We start from the raw sequence: 23,786 nt of genomic DNA, 5'->3' as shown, positions 1-23,786 counted from the left end.
TTTCTTTCTTTTTTTTTGTTTTGTTTAACATATTGGACAAAAATATAAAATATAAAACCAGCTAAAAGTTTTCACCAGGTTGTTAAATTAACAAATAAAGCCTAACTGTGCATTAACTGGGGCGGCACAGTGGCGCAGTGGGTAGCGCTGTCGCCTCACAGCAAGAAGGGTGGGTTCGATTCCCAGCCGGGCGCCCGGGGTCCTTTCTGTGTGGAGTTCTGCATGTTCTCCCCGTGTTTGCATGGGTTTCCTCCGGGTACTCCGGTTTCCTCCCATAGTCCAAGAACATGCAGTCAGGCCAATTCGAAATGCTGAATTGCACCTAGGTGTGAGTGTGTGATTGTATATGTATGTCTGTCTGCCCTGCGATGGACTGGCGACCTGTCCAGGGTGTATCCTGCCTTCCGCCCAATGACAGCTGGGATAGGCTCCAGCACCCCACCGTGACCCAGAAGGATAAGCGGTTTAGATGATGTATGTATGTGCATTAACTGTGCATTAAAATGTTCTTTGTAGACAATGTCTTAACTTATTTTCACTCAGCATACAAAATGGGATTTGAGCAGGGGTGCCCAAACTTTTGCACACAGCGGTACATCCATCGCCTTTACTGAAGAACCCTTAAAGGGCACCACCACATTTAAAGTAGGCCGAGTATTAAACGTCACACTACACAACGTTAAAAAGGGTCCTCGGGGTGTTTTTACACAGATATTTAAATCAGTTTAGTGTTTCTCACAAAGCCGAACACATTAAAACGAGCCTAAAAGGAGAACCAGGTAACAGAAACGTTGCTCAGCTCTTCAATCCCGACTTCTGGTTCTAAATCATCTGGTTAAGTAAAATCCCGCTCTGGCCGGAATCGGCTCGGTTTGCCGCGAATAAGTTTTTGACTGACATCCGCGGCGCCCAACCAGCGTCCCCTAAAGCCGTTACGTCAGGAAAAGGGGCGGGGCTTCGGACACAGCGTTGAAGACCCAGCGGATGGAGAAACGGTACAAACCGTCAGCGCCGGCGTCTGTTTATCGGGCTGATTTCCCGGAGAAACGCTCGCGGGTTGCGCTCGTCGTGTTCTCGCTTCGGTAGCGGAGGCGTTTAAGGAGCCCGCGGACGCCCCGAGACCGCAGCACGGCGGCCCGCAGGAGAGAAGGTAAGCGTTAGCAGCGCGCAGGGGGAAGGGGAAGCAGCAGGCCTCGCTCGGGCGCGCCGGACCTGCGGGGAAAAGTGAAGAGCGCCGCCTGACGACCGCCACGCTGCGGGGGGAGCCCAGCACAGCCGAGTCGGGCCGTGCAGGAGGGCGCGCAGAGCGGGGAGAGCGCCGCCACCCGCCCGCCACGGGCTAAACCTGCGGTTCTCACTGACGATATTATAAATGTAACGACATTCTTATTTACAGGTCGGTACGATTCGCGATTCCGAGGCCAAAATTTAGCCCTGTTTCGGTATTTTTATATCTCGATTAATCACATTTAAGCGCACAAAAGTTTATGAAAGTTTTCAGTAGAAATTTTAAACTTAGGATTAATCTTTGTTCGCTCTTAAAATAGATGGATCTTCAAGGGTTCTTCAGTAAGAGCAGTGGTTCTGTTTAGGGCCATGTGTTTCATATTTCATGCTTAAATGGTTCTTTGCATAGTTAAGTGTTTCTTTTTGGAAATGGTTCTACATTGCACCAGAAAGGGTTCTTCAGACTGATAGAGAACGTGCTGCAGATGGTTCTATGTAGAACCTTTTTGAAAAGTGTTCTGTATAGCACCAGAAAGTGGTGTTCTGTTGTTATGATGTGAACAACAGGAGAACCCTTTTATAGTGATTATATATATATATCTTATATTTTATATTTATATATATATATATATACACTTTTAAAAAAGAGGGTTCTTTAGTAAGGAAAGTGGTTCTATATAGCACCTAAAAGGGTTCTTCTGTTATTACATACTTCATGTCAACAATAGAAGAACACTTTTAGTGCTATATAGAACCATCTGCAGCACATTCTCCATCAGTCTGAAGGACACTTTCACGATACAAAGAACCCCTTAATCATGCAAAGGGTTCTTTGAGTGTTCATATTGAACCATTTTTCTGAATAAACCCTTGAAGAACCATCTTTTCTAAGAGTGTAGAACCATTTTCAAAAAGGTGCTATGTAGACCTATATACGACACGTTCTCCATCAGTCTGTAGAATCGTTTCATCATGCAATGAACCATTTAAACATCAAATTGTTCTACGTAGAACTCATGGGTTCCTTTATTAAAGAACCACTGACGTACCATCTTTTTTAAAGAATGTATATAGAACCACAAATGAGCCATTGACATACCGTGCATCTTTTGTGTCCAGGTCCATTATTTTCCCCCAAAATAATTTAATAAATACATGATATACCAAATTATTAAACAGTACCTCTTTTATGTGAAACAATTTTCAGTGCATCCATATAAAATTAATTTTAGTTGCCTCCGAAAGTCTGAAAGTGTCAGGTGCTGCCAACCGTCTGACCATGTATGTTAAGTAAACTGTCAAAAAAGATCATTTAGTTATATAAAATTTTAAATGAAATTATTTTGCATGATTTTATGTTTGAAAACTTGAATAAAAAAAAACATATTGCAAAATAAGGCAACTTCAAAAGTGCTCAACTCACTGAAAATCTTTTTTCGCAAAGGTCAGGTGGCACAACCAAAAACAAAGGACTTTTATTTTGACATGCTTGATGAAATGAAAAGAGGAAAATGAAAGATGAAAGACGAGGGTATTGCATCATAAAGAAGACCCCAACTGAACTGTATCAGAGCCGGTTTATGAGGAGCCTGGCCACTTCCTATTTCCCCCATTATATCAAAAACAACAATGTGTTTAAGTGCTGATGATTTGCCTCGTATGCTCAGAGTAACACATTGTGAAATATTGTGACTTCATTTATCATGACAGCAATATTGTCACATTACCCAGCTCTGGTATCTGTGAAATAACTTCACAAACTAATTATTTTTATATAAAAGATATGAAGTGAAAAAGACGAGGCTAGTATTGTTAGCTGAAGTGACAGATGATGAGCGTGTTGTCTTTTAGGCTGCATTTGCACAGCAGGTAAAAGTGGCCCAAATCTGATTTTCTCACCAAATCTGATTTTTTTTGTTTGGCTGTTCACAATATCTTCTAAATGTGATCTGTATGAGACATCAGTCTGAGCAGATCAGCTCCTAAACTGACCCACATACACAAACGAACAACGCGGCTCTTCCAGAGCTGAACTATCATGACTATGAACGAGCGCCAGTCCCTCCCGGAGGATCAGCTTCATCTTCACCAGCATCACAGGAGCCATCATGAAGCTTCACTGACTGACAGCTGGACTCATCACCCAGAATGTGTTCGAGCCGTAAAAAGGGCGCGGTCACTTCTTTGGTTTGTGTCCTCGGATTCTTTAAACTTTGCTTTCAGACTTTTAACTGTTCTTTGACGCTGCAGCCTCGTTCTCCTGCGGCCGCGTTCGGACATTTCTTCCGAAATCTCTTCAAACACGGAGGGTTTGGATGAGTCTATATAGAAACATCACCCCAATTGTTTGAGTCTCAGCAGCATGAAATTATGATAAACGTGAAGCTGGATTGATGTAAAAGCCGCGTATGTGGTACTGAAATCCGATATCTATCCGATATGCGGCAATGCGACTCAGTCTCAACAGCCAGATCGGAATTCATGCAACTTTTACGTCAATTCAACTCAACATTCGTCATAATTTCGCGCTGCTGAGACTCAAACATTTAGTCTGAAGTTTCTATACCAAAACTTTAGAAGAGACTCATCAAAGCGCTCCGTGTTCGAAGAGGTTTCGGACGAACCGGCCGAACGCGGCCGGAGGAGCCCGAGGCTGCAGCGTCAGAGAACAGTTTAAAGAATAATGCGCCCTTTTTATGGCAAACTCAAACACACTGTGGGTGATGAGTCCAGCTGTCAACCACTGGAACTTTATACTCGCTCCTGTGATGCTGGTGAAGAGGAAACTGAGCCCTCCGGGAGCGACTGGCGTTCACTGGCCATCATGATTGTTTACCTCTGGACGAGCCGCCACGTGAAGCACTGTTCTTTCGTGTATGCGGGTCAGTTTAGGAGCTGATCTCTTCAGACTGATGATCACATTTAAAAGATAATGTGAACAGCTAAACAAAAAAAAAATCAGAATTGGTGAGAAAATCAGATTTGGGCCACTTTTACCTGCTGTGTAAACGTAGCCATAGATACACATCTGTGTCACATACCAAGATTGGATGTTGGATTTCTGCGCTGGTGTGTATAATTTCGTTAAAAAAAAATGTTTTGAATTACTGGAAGTTGCAAAATAAAAAAAACAGCATGTAAAAGGTTTGTATTTTAATGTTAACACTGTGAAATGTGCAGAGAATCATTTTCACCACAATTATCATGATTCCACACAAGACAGCGCTAATACTGCTCAAGTAGCGTTTGTCCACACCAGCAGGAATGAGTGAAAGACTGGAGTCTCTAATTTCAGAACAGGAAGCAAATCTACCTTAGCTGTAATACCTAAAGACCCAATGTTACTTTAGATTCTTCTTTAAATGTAATAATTTAGTTCTAAAAAACTGGCTAAAGATAGTCAATACGCTACAGCACACCAGGCGGCGCCTCACCTTTCGAATCCAATAACGTCTTTGGGATGATGCTTATCAGCAGACAAATGGTAAAATCTGAAATCTGGTTTTGCATATTAAACACACACCTTTGTTTACAAACATCTGGATTCGGTTTTACAGTGTTCCACTTACCTGATGGACTACAACTGCCATAAACACTAGAACTGACTTTAAATGATTGACTACAACTTCCATGAACACTTGGAATTGACAAAATATTTGAATGGAGATGCACACATGGTGGTGATAGGAACCAGGGGTCACTGTGTCTACAACACAGATGTAGCTACTCAATTTACTCTCCAAAACGAGGAGTGATTCTACACGTCGCCTTGGATTTTGTTTGTAATGTATATAAGGGTGAAATAGTGGTAGGTGGGCTCCCGAGTGGTGCAACTAAGCGTTGGCCCTGTCATCAGGAGATCACGAGTTCGATCCCTGGTGACGCTACAGCCATCCGTAGCCGGGAGTCCAAGAGAGCAGAGTTGGCCTCGCTCTCTCTGGGTGGGTAGGATGGCCCCCCGTCTCCCCCATCACTAAGTGCGATGCTAGTCAGCGCAGGCGTCTGTTATCTGACGTAACAGAACCGGCGGTTGGCGCTTTCTTCCGAGAGCTGTCCAATGACGTTGCAGCACTTCAGAAGATGCAGTGGCGCTTCACATGACTCATAGGTGGTGCTAGCCTTCGCCCTCCTATCACTGGAGGTATTATGTGATTGGGGGGGGTCCTAACTAGTGGATATTGTCTAAAGTTGGGGAGAAAACTTTTTTGGGTACTATTTTTTCCTTATAATGACCTGCACCTACCTCTCCACCATGAATAGATTAAAAAAAGTTGTTCATCTCAAAGTTGTCATAACACAACATCTCAGACATCAGTCAGTGAATTCATAACCATTTCATGCAATAATATTCTGTGAGGGAGCTTTTAGAGGCATTGAGCACTTCAGGCGTCTAGTTTGTATTAGGGATTTGCACAAACTAAGGCTCTTTGTTTACAAACATCTGGGTTCGTTCTACAGTGTTCCAGTTACCTGATGGACTACAACTACCATAAACACTAGACCTGACTATGGATAATTGACTACAGCTTCCATGAACACTTAGATTTGACAAAATATTTGATTGGAGATGTTTATATGTGCGCACTCCTGGCAAGTATAGCTGCATCGTACAGTGCCTGGGATATTTCACTAAGTTAGCCAGATAACTTAAGCCCAAAATTGAGGATTATCCAATAGGAATGTCCCTCAGCTCTTTTCCTATTGGATGAGCTGACCTATTTTGAACTGAGAAATCTTGTTTGATAGGTCTGTCAAATTAATATATAATCAAATGAATATATAAATATATATTTTTTTAATTTTTTATTTTATTTATTTATTTTTTTCCCAGATTTTTCCAGTCACTATGAAGCGGAGGAGGCATCTCAGCTATGGCGACGCTTCATGAAAAACCAGAACGAATGATCATAAACTAGAAGCTTCACCCACAAAACACTGTGACGGGATTAAGACTACTCGTTTGAGCCACGCCTCTCCCTCAGTAGAAGTAAAGGGATAGCAATACAGAACGCACACAAACGGAGCTTCCTCTGGACTGCAGTGACCATGGGTGACCAGCAGGAGGAGTATGTGGAGCATCAGTATATGTGCAGCGAGTGTCAGCAGCTGTTCAACACTCTGGAGGAGGTGCTGATCCACCAGCAGATACACACCGGCCCGGAGGGGGAAGATGCGGAGGGTCTGTCCGGCCAGGAGGACTCCGGAGAGAGCCAGTATCAGTGCTTGGAATGTGGCTGCCTCCTCAGGAACTCCGAGGAACTGCTGCTCCATCAGGAGATGCACATGAGAGAGGCCGGGCTGGATGGGGAACATGGTGCGTATGAGTGGGTGGGAAAGAGAGCTGTTAAAGCAGGTGAACAGCCAAATGAGGACACAATCGTTAAAGGGGAATTCCACCAATTTTTTTACAAATTCAAACAAAAAGCTGGTGAATGATAATCTGACTTCAGCTTCGCGACATTTTAGTGTTTGTCAGTTTCTCGTTTCAGATTAAACGTATCAGGAAACCAGCTGGAGTGATTATAAACACAAACAAGTCCATTCGTCTCCAAATTATCAATGTTTGTCTAAAATCTCTCACTTTGCTGTCTTGTTAGCTAGTAGCTAGGCAAGATTGTTGTCTGTGTTGCTATGGTGACCAGCAGTCTGCGCGCCAACCTTCAGGGTTAAAGGGTGAATTAGCAGTTCTACCAGAGAACTTGTAGAGAGGAGAATTACCACTCTGCCATGTTATCCGGGTTTCTCAAACACTAGAGGGCGCTCCCGAGTGAGTCCAAAATGAATGGGTTGATACGGAGCATTTGAGCAAAATCATAGTTTATAAATGCTTAAACATTTTTAATGTAAAAGAATACGATCATTTCCTGAACACCGAACAGCATAAAACATTTTAACACTGCTGTTATAATTTTAAGAGCTTTTAAACTCGAGTTATAGGAGTTTACAACTGCACCCCAACCAATCATCACGCTCTAGCAGTAATGCCCGCCTTCTGCTGCCCAAAACCTGTTTGCTGTAGAAAAAAGGAAACGTACAGGTGAGATTTCTTTGTTTTTTTAGTGAAATCCATTCTTCTACTGTCTAAAATTAAAGAAACGTTCTGGGCGAGGGATTAGAAACTATTTTAACTTATTGTTTTTAGCTGTTGAGCTCCATTTACTCCCATTCATTGAGGACTCCCTCGTGGGCGCCCTCTGCTGTTTGGCAGTCCTGTTTTTGATATAACGGGGGGGATAGGAAGTGGCCAGGCTCCTCATAAACAGGCTCTGGTTGTACATTAACTCCAGTGTTTAAGACCTTTGGCTGTTAAAAGTGTGTTGAATGATCAGCAGAACTTTTTTTACCTTAAAGAGGATCTAATTCTGCTGTGGAGCCGCAACAGGACAGTAAAAGAGCCGCGTGTTGCCGACCACTGAGATAGATGGATATAGATATTAGATCTTTAGATAGATTAGATAAACATACTGTATTTAGGTAGATTTTTGACTGGTTTGTTTGTTTATTTATCCAGCAGAGTTGTGTGAGGTGGCAGAAACAGACGCAGCAGTCGCAACTGTGCCGATTCACTACCAGTGTCTGGAGTGCCTGGCCCTCTTCGACACCCCCGAGCTGTGGATGGCACACAGACAAACGCACGGCAAGATCAGCACGCACAGCAACATGTCTGAGGCTGTGAGTACACGCACCACTGAGTATAACAAAGGGTCTGTTGTTTTGTCATTAAACGGTCATTAAATACAAGTCATTCATTTCAGCATCAGGAAAATAGCAGTAAATATATTTAACAGAAAACACAGAAGCCTCAACCACTAAATCTTTTTCAGCATTTACTGTGTCCACTCTTCACTTTTATTCCAGCTTCCACTCTTTTCAGGAGACTCACTTTCAGTTCCTCAAAGAATCTGCAGACACGCCTCCAAAGTTCAGTCTTAGAAGCTGGTTGATCATTTTCTGAAGTAATCAAACACATTCAGTGGTGTTGAGGTCTGGACTCTGGGGTGGTCAGTCCATTGTTCAGCTTCTTTGTTTGATGTGTCCGTCTCCTTTTCTCAGTGAGGTTCTTCCTGACAGCTACACATCCTTTCAGACCCACAGCGCTGAGTCGTCTTCTCACAGTGGAAGGATGGACAGAAACACCGGATGTTTTCAGATCTGAAGCAGCTTGATTTTCTCCTCTCTCTCAGAGATGAAAGCTTTAAGTGCTGTTTATCTGATGGGGGCAGTGTTGGTGTTTACCGGGTGTTTCAGGTGGTTGTTAGGAGCCCCATAGCTCTGTAGCTTAATATGTCCCTGAACTCCAGTTTTGGAAGCTCCTGTTTTTACACTTGTTTTCCTTTGACTTTCCCCTTTCTTATGCAAGTAATTTATCTTGTATCTAATCTCCTGCAAAATGAATGACTGGAATGAACTGGAAATTAAATATATATGTATGTAAAGTTGGTCTCTGACTTGCACAGTACTGTATTTCACTGCCACAGCAGTGATACTGTAACCTAAGAATGGCTCTGAAATACGTTAGACTTTTTCTATGGGAAATTTCATTCTAGCAAGTATGACTATGTGGTTTATCAAACAGCTTTAGCATCAGCAGACATATTTGTTTACAGTGATTCTGTTGTGTTTCTTGCCATCTCAGGATTATGTTCTGCAGCCGGATGGTACGGTCACCCCTGTGGTCAATGTCCAAAATCTGGTGCTAGACGAAGAGAGGACGGGACAGATCCTGAGTTTAGCACAGGTACATACTGATATGAGGCTGCAAAGAACTACTTATTCATTCATTCGTTTATAGTCAGTGAATCTATGGACAGTTTTGCAGTTCACTGACTAGCCGAGCTGTTATGTCTTCAGTGCTGTTATGTCACCCTGTTCTCCTTTGTGTTATGTATATATGTTTTCGTATCAACTTTATTGATCATAGAGATTTTTAAAGCGTGTTTATTTTTAGTTATTATTGCACAAAATGGCCACTAGAGGAAGGTTTTTACCCTTTCAGCCAGAGAAAAGAAGCCAAACTGAAGTAAGCTATCCGGATAGCCTGACTGACCTTAGTTTATGTTTGGTGTTCTCCTCATCTGACAAGTCATTTCTGTCATCTGAGAAATCTATTCACTTCGTTGTAGTGAACAGTTATTACTCTTATGTGATTGTAATAGGATATTTAGCCTCCTAGCAGCATCGTTAACTACCTTCCTTCCTTCTACCTTCGTTATAAAAAAAAAAATCTGAACAGTCTGCCTGCACAAACCCGCCTCGAAGCAATTGTGGGTTTTCAAAAGTTTCTCCCACCTTCAAAATACATCATCAAAAGGTGGGTTTTCTGCTCTGTAAACTGGAAAATCTCAACATTACCTCATTACCAGTGTAGGATGCAAGTAAGCTTGTATACAGCAGATGTAGTGATGGTTCTCGTTTTGCCCGGAGTGCCCCTTGAAACAATAGGGACCATATCTTGCCCCTATGCTTCCTATAGTGCTTTACGATTGGTTGGCATTATTGCATATCATATGAGCATTATTGAATGCTTTTGTTTAAGTCAGGGGTGCACAACTCCAGTCCTGGAGGGCCGGTGTCCAGCACAGTTTGGTGATTTACCTGCTCAGCCACACCTGATTACACTCATCTGTTAATCGGCAGGTTAAGTGGGTGTGTTTGAGCAGGGAAACCTCCAAACTGTGCTGGACACCGGCCCTCCAGGACCGGAGTTGTGCACCCCTGGTTTAAGTAAACAGGGACTTCAGTTTCGTCAGTGTCGTCAGCAGTTAATCACTATTGATAATGTGCTGCGATTTAACAACTCTCAATTTTGTTTTCTTGCCAGGCTCTTCGAGACCAGCAGGCTCAGGCGCAGCCCAAACTGGCACCTCCACCAAGAGCCACGCTTCTGCCAGGCACCGCCTCCTTGTCCAGCTCCGCCTCAGCCATGCTGCGCCTGCAGTTCTGTTCTGCCCAAGCCATCGCCGATGGCTCCGCCTCCACGACCCTCCGCAAGGCCAAACTCCTTCCCCCTCTTCTGCCCTCGGAGCCGATCAGGTTGGAGAACGGCGTGACTGCGCTTAATCTCCTCCCCGCTGTGGAGCAGGTAGACTCTGGGAAGCATGTGGAGGAAGAGGTTTTAATCATCCATCCGTACGAGTGCTCCGAGTGTAACCTGCTGTTCAGCACGCCGGAAGATTTCCTCCACCACCAGGGGGAGCACTTTCTGGCACAGGACAAAGAGAGCGGAGGCACCGGCGTCATGTTAGGGTACGAGGATGGTGCAGGAACAAAGGATGACGACGGAAGGAGGGATGAAGGGAGGGAGGAGGGGAATAGGATAGGGCAAGGGAAAAGCCTGAGCGGAAGGCGCCCGTACACCACCCGGATGGATGGTCTGAGCTTGAACTCCTCCATCTCTCCCACCAGCCTCCAGTGTGAGGAGTGCAATAGAACTTTCACCACGGCAAATCGGCTGGCGGCACATCTGAGGGTGCACGAGCAAGGAACGCATGAGTGCCCGGAGTGCGACAAAGTGTTCAAGAAGGTTGGGTCGCTGCATACCCACATGCGCACACACTCTGGGGAGGCCCGTTTCCTGTGTGTGGACTGTGGACACAGCTTTACTACAGAAATGACCCTCATCATACACAGGTATGGAAAGGAGTAGTTGCAGGCGTGTGTCCGGTGATGGTAAAAAATAATTTACTGGCAGTTAGTAGTTTATGCAATGCTGTAGTATTCCTGCATAAACATAACTGAGCTCTTAAACATGTTGGATGATGATATCCTACATAAATACCAAATTTATTGCATCTAACATGATCAGATTGTTCTAGAAATGCAGCTGCGCTAGTTGAGCTCTTTGCAGCAGGTCGATATTGTGTCTGTACAAAAAGCCACCTCTGTGCTACAATGTACATTTTAGTGCATCTTCAGAACACGGCGTCAGGTTTCGGACTGAAAACACGACTCTGGTCTCGGGAAAAACATGAGTAAAACCCTGTCTCAGCTCTCGTTCATCAGGTGAAGGGAGCCCAGCAAAATGGCTCTGGAGAAGAAGGCAAAAGGCTAAGCTAAGCGACCACAAACTTCCAGATGTTAAAGTTCGAGTAACATTTCGCAGTTCTGCTGTTTCTTACTAGATTAATTACAGTGCCAAAGTAAAGATGACTGTATACTGAAACCACAATTCTTACTTTTTTTTCTTTTTTTTTTTTGACAAAGACTAAGACTCAACTCATTGTCAGTGCGTATGACTGTGACAGCTACTTTCTACACCGTTAATAAGAGGTCTCTGTTAAGTAGAGGTCTAAGTAGTGTATAATATACAGATTAAATTAAGTGGCCTATTTTTTTTGCAGTATTGTTTCCTAGAAGCATCTCTAACAGCTGAAGTCTGAATTTAAAATATATTTCTTACACAAAAATAACGTAAACAGAGCTGAACAATATGTAGTTAAACCTGCAGCACGTTACACATGCACAGCAGTTTCTCTGGGCTTCCAGGACACTCTTGCTTACATCTACAAGTGCAAGACATTGCTGGAATTTAGTAAATATTACAAGTCATTCACGCCATCAGTAGCAGACGGGACCAGGCCTCGAGACCATGGTGTTGTAGGTGCAGTTGATTCCACTGCATGTGGTGCAAGAGAACCTAACCTCAAGAGACCTTCTATATCTCTTTCTGATCTTCACTTTCTCGAGCTGGACAAGCTGGACAGATGTGAATTCAGAGCGTCACTGACAATTGTTTTTTCTTTCCTTTCATAGGAAGTCCCACACATCTGAGCCTCTCCACAGGTGCCCTTTCTGTGCCAAAACCTTTACCAACATGACCAAGTTCCTGTACCACCGGCGCACTCACACGAACCGTGAGCCTGTCAACCCTGCATCCACGGTGTGTTCAGAGCATACCAGATGAAATGTGGCGTAATATTCTGCTCAACATACTGTATTAATTTGTATAAATACCCTTTAAGTATTACATTTCACAGTTTATCTTTTTCTTGTGCAGGTTCCATTGACTCAGCGCTTGCCTCTGTCCATCATGCAGAGGGCAAGAGAACGAGAGGCTGCATGGAGGAAAGAGAAACAGGCAGCGCTTATGGCTCCTGCAACTGCTGAACTGGACTCAAGTGAAACCGTTCTGGAGGCCGCAGCCTCTGACTCTCAGGCAGCCATGGTAACAGAAAATGGGGTGGATTCTGAGCATCCAGCAACAGAAGAAGTAGCAAAGTGCCTGTTGGTTTCAGATGACCCAAATGCCCAAAGCTTGGCCAGTACAGAGGGTTGTGGCAAAGAAGAAGAGAAAGTACTGGCTTCTGTTACGGGAGAGTCTCTAAAATTTCCTTGCTCCACCTGCAATAAAGCGTTCTCTTCACAGATCCGCTTGCTGAGCCATAGGCAGGCGGCCCACTCCAGTGAGCGGCGCTTCAAGTGCAACATCTGCGGCAAGTCGTTCAAGAAACAGATCCACTTGCGGAACCACCTGCGTACGCACACAGGCGAGCGCCCTTTCCAGTGTAGCGTGTGTGGCAAGACATTCTCCTCTCTGGCCAATCTCAGCCGTCATGGCCTCACGCACACCGGTGTGCGGCCATATCGTTGCGATGTGTGCCATCGAGCCTTTAGCCAGTCATCCAACCTGCGGCAGCACCGCCTGCTTCATAGCAACCTTGCTCCCTCACCCTGCCCAGACTGCCCTGCCACCTTCGTTCGGCCAGAGAAGCTCGCGGCCCACCGCTTTCTTCGTCACCCGGGGTCGCCGGCACCTTACCCTTGTCCCCATTGCCCTTCAGGGTTCTTGCGCAAGCGGCAACGAGAAATTCACTGTCTGGAGGAGCATCCTGACCTAACGCAACCTTTCCAAGATGGCACTCAGGCTCAGAACCCAGGAGCGGAAGGTCAGCAGGCGTCGAGCAGAGGCGGAAGCGGAGCACCGCAGGCTCCTTCCCTCGTACCCAAACAGAACTTCGACTGCACTATTTGCGGAAAGCGTCTGAACTCTCCTGCTAACTTGCGGCTACATCAGCTGAGTCATGGTCTGGGACCGGGCCGTCCCCGGGGCTCAGGTTCCGCCTCTGGGAGATCGCACCCTTGCCCCGTGTGCGGGAAGCTCTTCGTTTCGGCCTCCAGTGTCACACTTCACCAGCGGGTCCACACAGGAGAGCGGCCGTACCCTTGTGCCGTTTGCGGAAAACGCTTCAGGCAAAACACGCACCTGCGGGAGCACTTGCGCACGCACTCTGGCGAGCGGCCCTACCGCTGTGAGTTCTGCGGGAAGGGCTTTGTGCAGAGCATGCACCTGGCTGAGCACAGGCGCACTCACACTGGTGAGAGGCCACATGCCTGTGCTGAATGTGGGAAAACCTTCAAGACGGTGTCGAACCTGAGGAACCACCGCAAGACCCACACGCGCGCCCAGCCACAACAGGAGGCTGAGCAGGGCAAGGATGTTGTCGCCATGGAGTCCAGCGTTGAGACCAATGTGGCAACGGTTGCTGTGGTGGATGCCTCAGAGATGAACCTCGCTACTGCGGTACCGACTCTTTGCCAGCAGGGGGTCCAGCTCGGGCAGCCACAACTCATACAGATCCAGACATCCGGTCTGGCACAGGTAGGATTTATTTTGATTACGGAGTAGAACAGTTAAGTTTAGTTAAGTTAAGTTAAGTACCCAGCATACATTACAATATCATACTACAAACATATCATACAACCATTGGGAAACCCCATTGGTGTCATCCAATCCTGACCTGAAGGCATTCATGTTCACTTACATTCTGACAGGTACAACTTCTTGTTGAATGTTCTTGGAACGCCACCTTAAGATATTGAAATAATCTAACCATCTTCCTTTCTTTCTCTGCTCTGTCAGACTCAGGGCACTCCCACTATTATGTGTAATGAGTTTGGGGAGACGATAGCCATCATAGAGACGAGCGGCGACCTGGCGGAGGCAATAGAGCTCTACCACACGGCACTGGAGGGCGGGGTCAACATGGAGGCCATCACACTGGACAACCTGCAGCTGATGTGAGCGAGAGAGGCTGCATACTGAGACTGTTGAAGAGCGAGGCTGGAGGATTGATGAGTGGAGACGAAATTGGAGGGATTGGGAACAAACCACCTTGACCTCTGAGAGCTTGAGAGGAAGCTGGCTTGAGGAAATGTGGTGGGAGAAGGTGGAAGCTGTAAGAGTAATGGCCTCTCAGGTTGGGTCAGTCTGAATTTCTGAGGGATGGCAGCGACGGTGATCGAGAGAGCGAAGACAGCGGTAAAGTAAAACTCCAGCGTTTTTCAACCTGACCTCTATCTGCTGCATCTGTACACTATTAAAAAAGATTCTTCAAGGGTTCTTTATTCAAGAAAATGGTCCTGTATCGAGCCATGAACGCTTAAAGAACCCTCTGCGTGATTTAGGGGTTCTTTGCAAACACTTTGAAAGCGTTCTTCAGATTGATGAAAAATGTGCATGAATGTGCTATAGACGGTTCTATATAGCATCCAAAAGGGTTCTTCTGTTGTTACAAGCTTGGCGTTGTAATAATAGAAGAACCCTTTTGGGTGCTATAGAGAACCATTTTCAAATAGGTTCAATCTAGAACCATCTACAGCACATTCTCCATCAATCTCAAGAACGCTTTTACGATGCAAAGAACCCCTCATGCAAAGGGTTCTTTTGAGTTCATGGTTCTATACAGAATCATTTTTTTTAATGAAGAACCTTTTTTAAGAGCGTAACGTACAGTTGGTGACCATGGACAATAATTTTGACCTCCACTTGGTACAACAGAGGACCTGTTGATCAAAATGTAGTTAGAACAGAATCCCTCGCTGGAAGCAACGCTTTCACAGCAGGTGTTTCTGATGGGATCAAAGTAGTTGTTCATGGTGATTTGTAGGTATGAGATACGGCTGAAAAACGCTGGAACGTTCCTTCAAAAACAGTGTCATTGAAGTGAGCCTCATTGCAAGGAACTTCGTAGCATGACTGCATGATGGACTCCGAAAGCTTCTGTTTTCTGGACGATTCTTTCCCAGGAAAGCATGATGGCATACTTGCTTTGCGGGACCTTTACTACACCAAACAGGAAAAACTGAACCCTAAGTGACGACGCCTGAGCAGAGGACTCGCCTCAGGCGCGATGTTGACTTATCCCGGAGATGGCAAAGGGACAACTAGCCAGAACCCGATTTTACAATCTTGGTTCTCCTGGTCTGTAACTGTCTGTTGAATATCTTATACATGTTTTTTTTTTACTTTACTATATGAGCAGCAATGTGGAACGTCAACGATGTGTTGTAAATAAAAACTACAAGTTTGTCTCTGTTTCCATAAGCATTGTTAATGGTGGTTTTTGGACAGGGCTGTCACTAGAAAAGTGTTGACTGATCGATTACTCTGATCTAAAATCAGCTGCATTGTTTCTTGGGTGTGGACTAAGCCTAGTTTAGCACTACATCAGTGGTGATTTATCACTGAAAAGTGCCTTTTTAGTCCAGGGTTGAGCTTAATCTGGGTCCAGATTAACAACCCCATCCTATAAAGCAGGCATGTCAAACCGGGGACCTTCCAGGCCGAAGTGCTGCGGAGATCAGCGTCTAACGCTCTGCAATCAGTTCTGCATTCAGAAGACTTTGTTAATTAGCTGATGAGCTAAATCAGGTGCGTTCTAATGAGCGTGCTGAAGTCTGTAGCGTTGTGGCCTGCAAGGACTGGAGCCTGACACATGCTACAAAGTGTAATTTGTTAAATGTCACTCATTTTAACCAGTGATTTATAAACCTCCATTTCATATTAGCACTACTGTATAATCTATGAATTTCTGTTCGTTTAGATATGACAAAATGCAAAAACTGGTCCATTTCTGTTGTTTTGTCGTCTTCACCGTTAACACTGATGCTGCTGTGATTTGTTTAGATAAATTATGAAGTTTGTGATCTAAGAAAGCCCAAAATTCATTTTTAGCTTATTGCAAACTGCCCTTGATACAACATTTGGAAAATTCCACTTGTTTGTCCATTTTACTGACCAAGGTGGACATGCACCAACTAATCTGGGGCAGGGTTGAATCAGTTAAGTGTCTGAATGTAACACTGGTGAAATGTTTCTGCACTCATTGTCCATTTTATCAGCTCCACTGACCACATAGGAGCACTTTGTAGTTCTACAGTTACAGACTGTAGTCCATCTGATTCTCTACATACCTTGTCACCCTGTTCTTCAGTGGTCAGGACCCCCACAGGACCACCACAGAGCAGGTATTATACGGGGGATGGATCATTCTCAGCGCCTCAGTGACACAAAGTGGTGGTGGTGTGTTGCGCTGGTACGAGTGGATCAGACACAGCAGTGCTGTATCTCACCGATTAGGATTTGTGCAAACTTTTTAAATCAAGTTGGGTTGTTAAAGTCAGTATTAATGGGAAATCATAAAGCATTTTCTTTGGCTGAAACATGATGTTATAGGCTAATTCCCTGCCCACTGGTGAACAGTGACCATCAAAACCCAGAAGACGTTTCAGGGGCAAAAGTCGTTTTGATGGAGGTTAAACAAGTAAACACAAATTGCATCTTTTAAATGATATGACCAGGGAAATGAACTCAGATTTCAGGTTGACGCTGCGTTTATACTTGTGGCTTGGTTCCCGTCACTCTGGACCAAAGCGGAAAATGATGCACTGTTGCATTTTAGTTCTGGTTTGCTCAGCGTTCACTGACATATTTAATATCGAGCAAAAACGTACATTGCTGTTAAAAGTATTGCTCCTTTCCCGATTTCTTCTTCTTTTTTGCATAGTTGTCACAGTTCAATGTTTCAGAGCATCAAACTACAGGGTGATTCAAAAAGATTCATCCGATTTCAAAATGATTTATTTCACTTGTAAATCGTTACAGATCAATGCAGTAAACTGTGAATGGTTTAAATGAGCATAAAGTTTATTATGTAATTGTACAAGGTCTCAGTATGAACCTCCTCCAGCTGTACAGACAACATCAACACCATAGTCAAACTCATCCCATACTGGATTGAGCACGTCGGGTGTCGCTGCACTCACGGCTCTTTCAGTGCGATTTCGGAGATCATCCAGTGTTGTGGAACCAACGACGAACGCTTTCAGGTTCACTGCCGGCGAAAATCACGCTGCACAGTTATGACGGACTCACTCTTGTTTAAGTGAACGCAGAACGCTTTCTGCTCAGGGGTCTCCATCTCCTCTCAGACGGAAGGGAGCCATCTTCCGGTGACGGTCAGAAACTCTATGACCCCCTCTTTCAATTGGATTGTAATTGGTTCCTAGGCGCCTCACGACTGTCAAAATATGGCGTTTGAAATCGGATGAATCTTTTTGAATCACCCTGTACTTTTAATATTCGATGAAGATAATCTAAGTAAACACAAAATGTATTGAAAGAAAAATGCTGTTCAGCCCTACCTGGCCCTAGGTGAAAAAGTAATTGCCCCCTTAGCTACTAAATCAACCAGTTGACCAAAATCAATTGCCTACTGGGTTCAGTTTTACTAGCCACACTCAGGCATGATTACTGCCAGACCTGCTGGATCTAAAGATCACTTAAATAGAACCTGTCTGGGAATGTGAAGAAGCTAGGAGGTCTCAAAAGGCAGCACTTGATGCCACGTTCTAAAGGGATACAAATACAGACGGAAAACAAATCTACCAGTCTGGAAAGAGTTACGGAGCCATTGCTAGGTGGTGAAACTTCCCAGGAGAGACCGGCTTACCAAAATTTCACCAAGAGTGCAGGCCTCACTTGCCTCAGTTATGGTCAGTGTGCAGGATCCCACAATAAGACACACTGGGCAAAAATGGCATCCATGGGAGAGTTGCAAGGTGCAAAAAAGAACACAAAGGCTTGTCTCGCATCTGCCAAAAACATCTAGATGATTCCCAGGACTTTTGGTATAATATTCTGTGGACTGATGAGTCAAAGATGAAACTTAAAGCTGACACCACATTCCACCATAAAAACATCATACCACAGTGAGACATGGTGGTGGTAGTGTGATGGTCTGGGGCTGCTTTGGTTCTACAGGACCTGGACAACTTGCCACAATTGATGGAACCATGAATTCTGCTCTCTTATCAGGAAATCCTGAGGGAGAATGCCCTCCTTTCAGTTTGTGACCCAAAGCTCAAGCGCAGTTGGGTTATGCAGCAGGACGATGAACCAAAGCACACAAGCAAGTCCACCTCTGAATGGTTCAAAAGAAACAAAATGAAGGTTCTGGAGTGGCTGAGTCGAAATCCTGACTTGAATCCCACTGAGACGCTGTGGTGAGACCTTAAACTGGCAGTTCATGTTTGAAAACCGTCCAATGTAGCTGTATTACGATAATTCTGCTGAGAAGATGGGGCCAAAATTCCTACACAGTGATGTAAAAGACACAAGTTATCACAGACGTCCGATTGCTGTTGTTGAGCAGTTATTAGTCTTAGAGGGGCAATTACTTTTTCACAAGGGTGATAAAGGTTTTGAATAAATCTTCATTTTCCAAAAATGAAATGATCATTTAAAAGCTGCATTTTTGTGTTTACTCAAGTCATCTTTATGTTATATTAGATGATCTGAAACATTTCAATCAGACAAAATGGCTTAGTTGATGGTAACTGGTGGGCTTGCATTACTTGTTAGCTACATGAGCCTCGTAGCTCCAGTGCAAAGCAAACGTGTCACAATAAAGGGGGAGACTGTTAGGCCCAATCCCATTTCACCTCACCCCTACCACTCAGCCCTACCCCTTCGTTTTGCATGTTCACGTCTAGGGGTAGGGTGTCCTGACTGTTGTTGAGACAGAGGGGTGGGGTGAAGTGTTGGGGCTACATGACCCTCCAAACAGGGGTTTTTCAGAGAGTCCAAACAGAGTGATATGAGAAAAAAGACAAACCGGCGAGACGGCTGAACAAGAGACCAAAGAAACACACAAATGTGAGAATTTTCTCTGTGAAAAAATTACAGTAACCACTGTTTAATCTTAGTTTAATGCCGTTTCAGTGTATTATGGTTGTTTTCTTCATTACAAGCATAAAGAAAAAAAAAGCATGCTAATGTCTTGATAGCTAGCCAGCAAACTTTCCCATTCCACCTTAAATAATGAAGCGCCAGAATATAACTGCTGCACCATTTAAGGTGGAACAGGAAAATCTGAACAAGAAGCTGGCGAATATCTGACTTCAGCTTCATATCACTGAAGAATTAGGGGGGTGATAATAAATAATTGCCCCCCTCTTTGAAGATCATATGATGCCCTAAATGTAACTAAAGCCCAGCAGTGAGGAGCTGAACTTTCCCCTCCTCTGCTGTCACTGCAGACTGGCAGGGTCGCCTACAGGGCAGCGCTGGTAGCTGTTAATGAAGTGATGCTCTTTTTATTTGAGGGTCTCATTTCATAGAGGAAGATTTCAACCACTACACCTCGTAACTCAGTTCCAAGGAGCAAGGTGACCCTCAAAGACAAGGGGTAGGGGTAAACAGAAGAAATGGGACTGGGCCTAAATGAGATTTTTTGATGAACCGTTGCTTGAGCTTCTGCTTTGTGCCTGTAAAGTCAGCACAGCGAGTCGTTCACATAGAGAAGTTTATTTGAACATCTATTTATTCGTATACTGAGTGAAATAGATACAAATGTAGAGCTTATTTGTATAAATCCTTTCACATAATTAGAAAAACAAAAAAAAACAAGATGTTAATATTCATATTCATTTATTTTTTTCCTTTTGTTTTACAAGTTCAGTTCCTGTAATAGCATCGTTTAACCTTTAATAATGCTTCTGTTTTTTTTATTTTTTTCCGTTTTTTTTTGTTTTTGCTCCTTAATATGATGCGGAGTCGTGAGTCTCCGCTGGAACTAAGTACAACACGAACAAGCCTCGCACGATAAAAATCACCACGGACGCCCGGCCTCCTCCTCCTCCTCCTGCTCTCTCTCTCTGTCTCTCTCTCTCTCTCTCTCTCTCCGCTCAACCGAAAGTGATTGAGGTGTAGAAAGACCAACAAAGCGACGGGAGGAAGTGAGGGACGAGGAAACGGGGAGGAATGTTAGTGGAAAAGATAAAAAGTAGGTCTAAATGACGGCTGGACGACACGTGAGCATGGCGATATTTGTACTTTCGTACGTGGAAAAAAAGTAACACGTTTCAGGTTCTAAAGGTTCGGGTAGGAAATAAAAAAGGAAATGTTAAGAGTCGCAGTGGAAGTGCGTTGCGGAGGACGAGCTGGGAGTGGAGTCCTCGAAAGCAAGACGAGAAAAAGTACAGTATGTAAGGTTATACAGATTAGATCCACGAGAATAGTATTAATAAGAACAGTAATGAGAAATTCAGTAATTCAATAATAATAATAATAATAATAATGTAATGACCTGTAGATTTAAAAATCAAGTTTTGTTGCTTTTTTAAAAAGTTATTAAATGTCTTATAGTAAATTCTTAAGAATATATTCCAACATCCTCTCTACCTCTTGCTCCGTCTCACGACGAGTAAAAAAAATGGCAAGGAAAGAGAAAATTAAATATGCTGCTTCTTAATATATATGGAAAAGGAGAAAAGAAAAAGAAAGAAGAACGTGGCCGTAAATGTGCCCGCTGACTTCCCTTCCAGTAACGTCTTCCTTCATGGCTGCTCGGGACTCCAGCCTTGCCGCGGCCAATCATAGGAAGAAGGAGCTTGCTAACGGCTGCGCTAACGTGCTAAGCTAGTCCCTTGCTGAGGCTAATCAGTGCCTTGACAAATGCTCTTCCCAAAAAACAGGTTTAAAAAAGTGGAAGGAAGAAAATGATCAAATAGCAAAATATATAGTCCGTTAGGTCTTCATCATTTCTAAAACCTAGCCAATGGAGGCCGGCCTCGCAATGACTGGCGGTAAACCATGAGCCTAGGAGAAACAATCTGTGCCCATATGATACTTCCATATATGCCACGTTTAAAAAAAAATGAAAACAATTCAGTCTGAAAATCGCATGCCCTCATAAGTCCCGCCTTCGCGGCAGCCTTCACGGTCTTACAGGACACCCCCGAAGTCCTCAAGTCACAGAGTCCGAAAAAGGAAGCCTTAGCAAGTCAAATAATGCTTTAAGTTCAAGTGTAGATACTTAAGACGATGGACAGTGGTGTGTGTTCGTATACGTGTGCGTTCGCGTGTTTATGTATGCAAAACGTGACCTATTGCGAGTCATCTTGCACTGAAATGTCTTTTGACAACATGAAATACTGTGGAATTCAGTTTAAAAAGCCCAAATCAGGGCTCGTCTCCCCCCTCTGGACATCCGCTCCACATTCAGACTCCGCTCAGAGCGGTAGATGTGTCTCATATAGATGCTGGGGGGGAGGCTTCTGGTCAAAAAACGGAAAATGTCCCTTTTGTCTTGTCTGTCGAAACTCATCTGGTGGAGTCCAGCGAATCGCCCGCGTTCCTGGCCTCCTCACAGCTCGTTTGCTCCTCCTCTTGCCCCGCCTCCTTCTCCGGGCACTCAGCTCCGCCCCCTCCTCCTCCATCACTGCCCGCAGGCCCCGAAGGTCCCGGTAAACAGGCGGAGTCCGGAGCCCCGATGCTTTCGGACGGCGCGGCCGTCTGCATGATCTTCTGCCGCACCTCGCGGATCTTTAGCTGCAAACACACCTTCGTGGGGAAGATGTCGACGTACCGCGCCTGGAACGCTGCGGTCGCTTGGGCTGCGGAGAGAAAGATACGTGAGAAAAACAGTACGTGAGAAAAACTCATGCATACGTGCAGAGTCAAATATTCACTTTATATTAAAGTGTTTATTTCAATCAGTTTTCACTTTTCATGAAGTCAACAAGGGTCAGTTACACTGCCATGAAAAGGTAACAAGCCCCTTTACATTCCGTGTCATTGAGAGCCTCGAGGCTGAAGCTTTAGGGTGATGCTAACCTACACTAGAAGACTTTAAAAGACTTCTGAAAGACTAAAGTCTGACGCCCTCTCACATCTAAAGACAGTGTCACGGTTTTTAGTCACAGACTATGATTTTGCAAAGACTGGGAATCTTGCAGTGTCACTATTTACAAGAATGCAACTAGATTTTTCCGCTCTGTAGTGGTGCAGATGGGAAGATATGCTGGCTGAGCGCGTTAAGATCTGGGGCTCAGCCCAGTTCACTGTAGAACTGTGCACTCTGGCAGATCATCACTCAGAATCTTTTTAATTAACCTGTAAAATCAAAATGTGCAGCTACTTTTTTATTTAACATACAGATTTACACATCAGTGAAACAAGCAGCGATTCTGCACTGTTGACTGGGTGTTAGGAACTAAAATGGATGATTCTTTAGTGATACATCACTGTTACACTCAGTGAACGTCTCTTTCTCTCTCTCTCTCTCTCTCTCTCTCTCTCCATCTCTCTCTCTCCTTTTCTCTCTCTCTCTCTCGCCCGCTCGCTCTTGCGCGCCCCTGGCGCACCACTATGTGCATGAGCCAAGGCTTAAAACTTACGATAATATTAAACACGGCTGATTTTGTCGCAGCGTCAAGACGAGAAAAAGACTGACCACCTAAGACCGCCATCCTGACCACCTCCTACTAAACGATCGAGATGCGAGAGCGACGCAACTCCAGCAAGACTCTCAGGATTTATTTCCGACTTTGGAAATTTGTCTGCGAAAGTGAAATCGCTTGGGTAAAAGAATCCTTTTCGAAATGGTTCTGCATAGAATCATGAACACTCAAAGAACCCTTTGCATGATTAAAGGATTCTTTGTATCGTAAAATGGTTCTCCCGATTGATGGAGAATGTGCTGTAGATGGTTCTATATAGAACCTTTTTGAAAAGCGTTCTATATAGCACTCAAAAGCATTCCTTCTATTGTTACAAGCTTGACAACGTAACTATAAAAGAACACTTTTTGGTGCTATATAGAACCCTTTTGAAAATGGTTCTATGTAGAACCATACATAAGACATTATCCATCAGTCTAAAGACTAACTCTTGAAGAATCATCTTTTTAAGAGTGTAGCTCAGGTACCAGGCGATTAGCATTTCTGTTTATTTTGAAGACTTCAGATTGACTTTCCCTCTGAAAATTTCAAGCCACATCTCCTACACTTTTAAAAAAGATGGTGCTTCAAGGGTTCTTTAGCAAAGAAAATGGTTCTATATACAACCAGGAACACTCAAAGAACCCTTTGCATGATTAAAGGTTCTTTGCTTCATGAAAGGGTTCTTCAGACTGATGGAAAATGTGCATGAATGTATGATAGCTGGTTCTATATAACACCCAAAAGGGTTCTTCTATTGTAACAAGCTTGATACCATAACAATGGCAGCAGCGCCGAACAGAAGTCAAAGCCTGTAAACGGTGGAAAAGCAGCTCATCTCACCTTTTTCTCCTTCGTCTCGCTCTAATAATGAAGCTGAGAGCTGATCAGAGTTAATTATCTTCTCAGCAAAGCTCGTTCTGCTCGTTAGTTTGTGCTGATGATGCACGTGGTTCATTCACGTGACGTTACTGAGTAGGATGTGCGCATGAGGGTCATTTCAGGAAGCCGGTTCGTTCACATTAATGACAGATTTGAATCACTTACCTAAACGAGTG

The 23,786-nt window shown here is 44.3% G+C and overlaps 2 protein-coding genes across 6 annotated transcripts in view; one reads left to right on the top strand and one right to left on the bottom strand.

Moving 5' to 3' along the window:
- Positions 1-978: 978 nt before the first annotated feature.
- znf526 (zinc finger protein 526) lies at positions 979-14,716 on the top strand. 2 transcript variants are annotated; one of them, XM_036594956.1, is made up of 8 exons: positions 979-1,150; positions 6,059-6,541; positions 7,742-7,899; positions 8,864-8,965; positions 10,049-10,857; positions 11,980-12,106; positions 12,224-13,825; positions 14,087-14,716. In XM_036594956.1, exons 2-8 carry the CDS (start codon positions 6,274-6,276, stop codon positions 14,246-14,248), a joined length of 3,228 nt encoding a protein of 1,075 aa, XP_036450849.1. In that variant the 5' UTR covers positions 979-1,150; positions 6,059-6,273; the 3' UTR covers positions 14,249-14,716. The 2 variants fall into 2 exon arrangements, with proteins under 2 accessions (XP_036450849.1, XP_036450841.1); XM_036594948.1 differs by having other exon boundaries at positions 7,739-7,899.
- A 5,099-nt stretch (positions 14,717-19,815) lies between these two features.
- cicb (capicua transcriptional repressor b) overlaps positions 19,816-23,786 on the bottom strand; it is a 97,025-nt gene continuing 93,054 nt past the window's right edge. For all 4 annotated transcript variants that reach the window (XM_036594908.1, XM_036594926.1, XM_036594918.1 and 1 more), the window contains exon 21: positions 19,816-21,903. In XM_036594908.1, the coding sequence (XP_036450801.1) occupies positions 21,611-21,903 (293 nt within the window). In that variant the 3' untranslated portion in view covers positions 19,816-21,610. The remainder of the gene's footprint in view (positions 21,904-23,786) is intronic.

Source organism: Colossoma macropomum, unplaced genomic scaffold, assembly GCF_904425465.1.
Source record: "Colossoma macropomum unplaced genomic scaffold, Colossoma_macropomum, whole genome shotgun sequence".
NCBI classification, from domain to species: Eukaryota; Metazoa; Chordata; class Actinopteri; order Characiformes; family Serrasalmidae; genus Colossoma; species Colossoma macropomum.
This window is presented reverse-complemented; position numbering and strand designations above follow the sequence as displayed.

What these genes read in the sequence shown, in the direction of transcription:
- znf526 (XM_036594948.1), top strand. Translation starts at nt 6,274, where the DNA reads ATGGGTGACCAGCAGGAGGAGTATGTGGAGCATCAGTATATGTGCAGC. An exon ending in CGGGCTGGATGGGGAACATG is followed by an intron (nt 6,542 to 7,738) that starts GTGCGTATGAGT and finishes TTATTTATCCAG; the next exon opens with CAGAGTTGTGTGAGGTGGCA. An exon ending in ATGACCCTCATCATACACAG is followed by an intron (nt 10,858 to 11,979) that starts GTATGGAAAGGA and finishes TTCCTTTCATAG; the next exon opens with GAAGTCCCACACATCTGAGC.